General features: G+C 52.6%; 1 protein-coding gene across 1 annotated transcript; it reads right to left on the bottom strand.

Annotated features, from left to right (window-relative positions):
• Window positions 1-753: 753 nt before the first annotated feature.
• On the bottom strand, window positions 754-6,627 carry gdf5 (growth differentiation factor 5). Its single transcript, XM_061070050.1, has 2 exons — window positions 5,802-6,627; window positions 754-1,730 (listed from the first exon to the last, which is right to left on the bottom strand). Exons 1-2 carry the CDS (start codon window positions 6,625-6,627, stop codon window positions 754-756), a joined length of 1,803 nt encoding a protein of 600 aa, XP_060926033.1.
• Window positions 6,628-8,129: the final 1,502 nt, after the last annotated feature.

The following is an 8,129-nucleotide window of genomic DNA, read 5'->3' on the forward strand; positions in this document are numbered from 1 at the left end:
AACTCGGCAGCTGTTGGTTAAACCGATGAAACGCTGACGTTCCAAACCAAACATTCCTCCGTTACTTGGCATCGGACACGATGAATTCCTCGGATGTTTCCGTCCACGCAGGTTCAGACTGATAGAGAGTTTGGAGCTCGGTCAATTACACATTTCTGTCTCTGGTTCTCTGGAGAGCTTTTTATGCAACTTTCCCACATTTGTATCAGGTCAGATCAGCACTTCATCACTTTATTTACACATCAGACATTCTTCACATGCTTCGATGGAAAAGTCCCGGGCGACTCCTCGGGTGTGAACGGCCAAAGGCACATCGGGGGGGGAAGTGCTGCAAAAGGGCATTTTTAATGTATAAGTCAATAACGTGTCGATAGCATTTCTGTTACAAACAAACTTTTTACACCGAGATCAGTCGAAGATACAAATCTGAAGAGGAATAAAGAATAGGATAGAGCGGGCGATACAGATGTGAACAGCTTGTGTCTCTCGGACGCATCCTGTTCAACAACAACACAACACGTGTGTCAGTGAGAGTTGTGTTAAAGAGCAACACCTCCATGTGCGTCTCTCCTGGTTCAGTCTCATGTCCCAGGGTCTCCGGGCCGGACCACCTGAGAGTCTCGTGTCTCTGAAGAGAGTTCGTCACCGTCGGCTGAAACAACAACTCTCTCCCTCGGCGTTAACGAATCTGTGGTTTCTCAAAGTGAAGGACAGGAAGTGTCTTTCTCTCTCCTCCTCTCTCGCCCTCCTCTGCTACCTGCAGCCACACGCCTCCACCACCATGTCCTCGTACTGCTTGTACACCACGTTGTTGGACGAGTCGATGTAGAGGATGCTGATGGGCGTGAGTCGCGTGGGGACGCAGCAGGTGGCCGGCGCCGCCTCCGGGTCCATGGAGTTGATGAGCGTCTGTATGATGGCGTGGTTGGTCGGCTCCAGGTGCGAGCGGATGGGGAAGTCGCAGGCGCCGTCGCAGTGGTAGGCGTTGTACTCCAGCGGAGCGATGATCCAGTCGTCCCAGCCCATCTCCTTGAAGTTCACGTGGAGGTGTTTCCGGTTGCAGCGCGGCCTGGCCTTCACCCCCTGGTGGTGGGGGAGGGACTGCGGCGGCTGCAGAGGCTTCTTGGACGCCCTCGCCGCGGGAGCCCGCCGCATGCGCCTCTGCGTGAACAGGTACTCGTAGACCGTCTTGTTGTCGTGGCCGGACCGGGCTTTGATCTCGTTGTAAAACAGGTCACGCTTCTTGCTTCTGCCGAACGCCAGGAAGAAGGCCTTTTCCTTGTTGGTCCGGCCGAGCCGCGCGAACCCGAGCGAGCGCAGGTCCACGGGCCGGCCCCCCCGCTGCTCCACAGCCTCCAGCTCAAAGCACAGCTGCTGCTGCTGCTGCTGCTGCTGCTTCGAGCCCTTGAAGAGTTTCCAGATGTCGAACACTTCCCACCTGCTGCCGAAGCCGCTGAGCAGCTCCTCGGTGGCCTGGGTCTGCAGCACAGCAGCCTTCTGTTTACCTGAGGCGCAGGTGTACAGCTTCAGGCAGGGGGAGGAGCTTCCTCCAGCGCCGCCTCCTCCTCCTCCTCGGCCTCCGTCGGCGCCCACGGATCCCAGCGCGGCGCGGCGGGGGTCCGACAGGCGCTTCCTCAGGATGCGCAGCTCGGCCCCCAGGAGCCCGTCTCGCTCCAGGGAGCTGATGTTGAAGTGATAGCGCTGCCGCCGCAGCGTGGGCCCGCGCTCATCTGAGACAAGAGAGAGAGAGAGAGAGAGAGACATGTGGGTCAGAACGACAGGAAGGGAAACACAACACGGAGAAGAGGACGAGCACAGGAGAGTCACATCACTGGCAGACGCACATGTAACATACAAAGTGCAAACATGACGGGGGGGGGGGGCAGGCCGGCGTGTTCAGAGGAGCAGATGGAGACACACATGTGGGCGATCACACACACTGCAGCAAGTCAGGAACAGAAAAGTAATCAGGTTTACATTTGATAAAGAAATAATCCAAATTTTGTGATTTTTTTAATACATTTTTTGGTTTAAGCTTCACGAAAGTTTGAAATTTGATGTTTTCTTGATTTTTCACATCTTGTTTCAACAGTTTTCATTAGTTTCTGATGATAAAGAGAACAATAACTGATTCACACACGTACCACAAACTCATGTACATGTTAAAGTTTAATATGCTCAAACAACTTCTACAGGAAACACAATACATACACACATGCAAACTGGTTTCCCTATTCCTGTAGGGGGCGCTGATTCAGCCTTTCTCCTGAAACCACGCTAACCCTAGAACAGTCTCTCACATTATGACCCCACAGTGACATGTTCCATCTTCAGATCATGAACCTTCAGACCCGACTCAGGACCAGGACCATCAGGTCTGTGATCAACTTCTCAGCAGGTCGGCTGGTGACACGTTATAAAACAAGCTGTTAGCTGTTAGCTGTTAGCTGTTAGCTGTTAGCTGTTAGCCGTTAGCTGTTAGCTGTTAGCTGTTAGCTGTTAGCATCACAACATGAAGAAGTGCAAAGGACTGCGCCTGTAGGTAGTGATACCATCATGATGTTACCATGGCAACAAGATGAAGCGCTTCATTCATTTCCTCCCTTCAAACAGAAAGACTACTTCCCCCACAACTGATGACACGCCCACGTGTGACGCCGTCTACAAACCAATCAGAGTCAAGTATAGGTAGGCTCCGCCCACATAGGTGATGATGACAGAACGATTGTTCGTCAGACAGAATTCTTTAGTTTCTAAATAACAACGTGAAACCGGAACGAACAGATCAGAGGAAACGACCTCAGAAGCAGGTAGTGTGGACAACAGGCGTAACCATAGCAACAGAGATGAGTTTTAAAACTCGCGTGCCTTGTTGTGGACACAGCCTGGTCACGTGATCTCCATCAGGTAGACACGCTTGTTTCACTCATGTGTTTAACGTGAGGCGAGCGACGTGTAATCTGAGACTCAGGTTTGAGCAACGTGGCAAACGAGAGAAGAATCAACCAAAGAAAGAAAGAAAGAGAAAGGGAGGAAGGAGGAAGAGGGGGAACTGAGTTAATGTGAGCGGGTGAGAGACGTGTCAGGTCATCAGTTACACCTTCCACACGCGTGTTGAAGAGAACACGCTAAACAAATAAAGTCCAAATTAAAAGTACATTAAGTGCTTGAAATGTAAACATTCAACTCTGGTCATTAAACATTGTTTTAAACAGTTTTACACGCTAAGGATAACATGACCCAGGGGGCGCCGCCCTGCCCGTGGTCAGGAGGCGTGTTTATTTACCCTCCGGAGGCCGAGGAGCCGCCACGCCAACCAGGGACCAGAGGGATGGAAACACACACAGTCACACACACAGTCACACACACAGTCACACACACAGTCACACACACAGTCACACACACAGTCACACACACACAGTCACACACACAGTCACACACACACACTCACACACACAGTCACACACACAGTCACACACACAGTCACACACACAGTCACACACACAGTCACACACATAGTCACACACACACAGTCACACACACAGTCACACATACAGTCACACACACACTCACACACACACAGTCACACACAGTCACATACACACAGTCACACACACACAGTCACACACACACTCTCACACACAGTCACACACACAGTCACACACACACTCACACACACAGTCACACACACAGTCACACACATTGTCACTAACACACTCACACACACAGTCACACACACAGTCACACACACAGTCACACACAGTCACACACACAGTCACACACAGTCACACACACAGTCACACACACAGTCACACACACAGTCACACACATTGTCACTAACACACTCACACACACAGTCACACACACAGTCACACACACAGTCACACACACAGTCACACACACAGTCACACACACACAGTCACACACACAGTCACACACAAACACAGTCACACACACACCCACACACACAGTCACACACCCACACACACAGTCACACACACAGTCACACACACAGTCACACACAAACACAGTCACACAGTCACACACACACAGTCACACACACAGTCACACACACAGTCACACACCCACACAGTCACACAGTCACACACACAGTCACACACACAGTCACACACACAGTCACACACAAACACAGTCACACAGTCACACACACACAGTCACACACACAGTCACACACACAGTCACACACCCACACACACAGTCACACACACAGTCACACACACAAACACAGTCACACAGTCACACACACACAGTCACACACACAGTCACACACACAGTCACACACCCACACACACAGTCACACACACAGTCACACACACAGTCACACACAAACACAGTCACACAGTCACACACACACAGTCACACACACAGTCACACACAAACACAGTCACACAGTCACACACACACCCACACACACAGTCACACACCCACACACACAGTCACACACACAGTCACACACACAGTCACACACAAACACAGTCACACAGTCACACACACACAGTCACACACACACTCACACACACACTCACACACACACTTACAGAAACCAACATGCAACAGCACGCACACAAATAAATACACAAGACGCTGTAACTACACACGAGCTACATGCGTGTGGTGTGTAGATAAACACGCCTCAGACCTGATTTCATATTCACAATGTTTCTTAGTATTAAACAGTAAAGAAAACATCCTCATCATGTGAGAGATGAATACTAATGAGCTGGAGACATGAAACTGAAAGTATCTGAGATGTGGAGAAAAGATCCAACACTTCACTAGACTCATACGATGATGTCACTTTCAGAACCTCTCTGGTTCACTCTCTTTTCATTCTCTCCATCATCTCAGAAAATCATTTTAAAAATAGATTTATTTATATTGGAAAACAGAAAAAAGGCCGAGGTTGACTGTTTACGTAATTATTTGAATATGTAAGTAACTCCACATCCCATAATCCGTTGGGAATGATGCTTTAATAACTGGATTGTGTAGCCAGGGTAACTTCTGAGAACCTGCTGCTGGTCTGATCTTCTCTGAGCATCAGTCTGAACATCTAGCTCCACATGTCTCCTTCCTCCAGATGCTCTTCTTCCTCATGGATCTCCAGACATGGGTCTTGTTCCCAGCACCTCTCTCCTCTAGTGACCTTCACACTGGGTTTGACCTCTAGTCCTCTCCCTCACTTCTCCACGCCTCCTCCTCATCCAGCAGCAGCTCTCATCTCCTCTCCTCTAACCTTTCCCTGGATCCATCACCTCCTCCCTCGCTCCTGGTATCTCCAGCTCTTTCACCAGCTTTCATCCCTCAGCTTCTCAGCTGCAGAGCTACTGTCTACAGTCACTTTCTCAGTGTGATGCTGCACTGACAATGAGAAGTGTGTCCTCAGACGGACGTGGACCTTCAGGGTTTTATCAGGTTTGTTCCCTCTGCTTTACCTGAATAATTTAAATAGATCACTGTCTCGTCATTCAGAAAGAACCAGAACTATCAGGAAGTTAAAACGTGATTCAGAAACACAAGTTGCTCAATGAATCTAGAAGCTTAGATCCAGAGGAAACCAGAGGCACCAGAGGAACCAGAGGAACCAGAGGAACCAGAGGATCCAGAGGAACCAGAGGATCCAGAGGAACCAGAGGAACCAGAGGATCTAGATGAACCAGAGGATCCAGAGGAACCAGAGGAACCAGAGGATCCAGAGAGAACAGAACCAGAGGAACCAGAGGAACCAGAGGAACCACAGAGAACAGAACCTGAAGGAACCCAGAGAGACGAGATGTTACCTTGTCCTTTATCCACGAAGCTGGTGATGGTGTTGGCCAGGCCGGCCTCATGCAGCGCGCTGGAGTTCAGGTCTCCGCTGGACAGGGACCAGTACAGGGACAGCATGTAGTCGTGAGGGATCACCAGCGGCTGCTTGGGATGCGGATCCCGCTCGATCCCTCTCAGGGGTTTGGAGCTGGATCCTCTCTGCGCCACCGGAACCGCTTTCTGCCCGGGAGGCTGCTTCTGCACCGGGGCTCCTCTCGGTGGATCCCCGGTGCGCACCGGACCGGTTCCTCTCGGTGGAGCAACCTTCCCAGCCGGTCCAGCCATGGAGCTCCCACCTCCTCCTGCACCTCCTCCACCTCCTCCTCCTCCACCTCCTCCGGCCGAGGTCCTGACTCCTTTCACAGCTGCGGGCGCTTTGGAGCGCGCGTCTCCTCCGGGCAGCCGGGAGCGCGCAGCCCGGTCCCGGTCCAGGTCCCGGTGCTGCAGCTGTGCCCGGTTCATGGAGCTTTTCACAACAGTCAACTCAGCCTTGATCACCGGAGGACTCGCGCGGGTCCTGGTGCTCCTGACCGGAACCAGCACCGGGGGTCTCCAGGCCCCGGGCACCGGGGGTCTCCAGGCCCCGGGCACCGGGGGTCTCCCGGGCCTCAGGGGGGAGCTGCCGGTTCTCCCGGGGACCTGCTCTCCGTCCGGGCCGCCTGGCTCCGCTGCCGGTCCCAGCCGGTACCGGTGCTGGGGCTCGGTCGGTCTGCTCCGGCTCAGGGACCCGAGCACCGGGTGCAGGTCCATGAGAGTCCAGCAGCTCAGCAGGAGACAAAGACGCGTCACAAGTTTCATCCTAAAACCCTTTTGCCTTTGGCCAAACCGTCATTGTAAAACATCTCAGTGTGTTCAGATCCCGGTCCAGGTTCTCATCCTCCGAGGTTCCTCTGAGGTTCCTCTGAGGTTCCTCTCAGGTTCCTCTCAGGTTCCTCTCAGGTTCCTCTGCCACCGGGAGGAGAAGCGAGGCTCCTCTACAAGGACCCGTCCACAGGAGCCAGGGGGTGAAAGTGAAGAAACAGATCCTGAGAGTCGTGGTTGTCCCGTCGGTCATGGGTCAGAACCATGGTGCTGCAGGTCCAGGTGGTCCAGGGGTCCAGGTGGGACAGGGTCCAGGTGGGACAGGGGTCCAGGTGGGACAGAGGTCCAGGTGGGACAGGGGTCCAGGTCGGACAGGGGTCCAGGTGGGACAGAGGTCCAGGTAGGACCGGGGACAGAGGTCCAGGTGGGACCGGGGACCGGGGACAGGGATCCGCCAGCAGCTCGGGGACTCCGACCCGCTTCAGACCGAGCTCGGATCCATTCTGCTGGACCTTCTGAGAGGAACTGCTTTAAATCCACTTCTCTCCAGCAGAGGCTCGGGTGGCGTCATGCCGCTGCCCACGTTTTTTTCTCTTTCCTCTCAAAGTTTGAATCAGGTCCAGGGAAAATATTTCCTTCAGTCACAGAGAAACCTGCAGGTGCTGAGGAGTCCTGCAGAGAACCGGATCAGGACCGGGACAGGACCGGGACAGGACCGGGTCAGGACCGGGACAGGACCGGGACAGGACCGGGTCAGGACCGGGAGAGGACCGGGACATGTCCAGATTCTTCTTACAAGATCTGTGATCTGCCTCCTGCTCTGTCCTGCACCGAGTCACACGCACCGCTACACTGCGTGGCACCAAACACACACAGACACACACACACACACACCCCCCAAACACAGAGTACCACCCCCCAAAGAGAGAGGGAGGGGGGAGAGGGAGAGAGAGAGAGGCAGAGAGAGGGAGAGAGAGAGAGAGAGAGAGAGAGAGAGAGAGAGAGAGAGGCAGAGAGAGAGAGGGAGGGAGGGAGAGAGAGGGAGGGAAAGAGAGAGAGAGAGAGAGAGAGAGAGAGAGAGAGAGAGAGAGAGAGAGAGAGAGAGAGAGAGAGAGAGAGGAGAGAGAGAGAGAGAGAGACATGGGTTTGCACAGCTTTCATAACTTTGACTTCATTATTACAGACAAACAGAAACATGATCACCTTCACCAGCTGAGAGTCAGGTGACCCCTCTGATGTCATAGAGCTGTGATGTCACAGAGCTGTGATGTCACAGAGCTCTGATGTCACAGAGCTGTGATGTCACAGACGGGTAGATGTTGGTCCAAAGTCTTTTGTCTGTAAACTGTTGGAAAGTTTATGTTTGGATTTAAAGTCCAAAGAACCAAACCCTGCAGATGAAAGGTTCAAACATTCTGAACAAGGATCATGTAGAAACCTGCCGAGATATTTAAAGATCTTCAAGCTCTCTGATGGTAAACAGAGGAAAGAGAAGAAGT

This window comes from Limanda limanda, chromosome 4 (genome assembly GCF_963576545.1).
Source record: "Limanda limanda chromosome 4, fLimLim1.1, whole genome shotgun sequence".
In the NCBI taxonomy this organism is placed as follows: domain Eukaryota; kingdom Metazoa; phylum Chordata; class Actinopteri; order Pleuronectiformes; family Pleuronectidae; genus Limanda; species Limanda limanda.

Excerpts from the sequence above, each read along its gene's own strand:
- gdf5 (XM_061070050.1), bottom strand. The coding sequence starts at position 6,627 with ATGAAACTTGTGACGCGTCTTTGTCTCCTGCTGAGCTGCTGGACTCTC. Across the intron at positions 1,731-5,801 it reads CTTCGTGGATAAAGGACAAG|ATGAGCGCGGGCCCACGCTG; the intron begins GTAACATCTCGT and ends CTCTTGTCTCAG.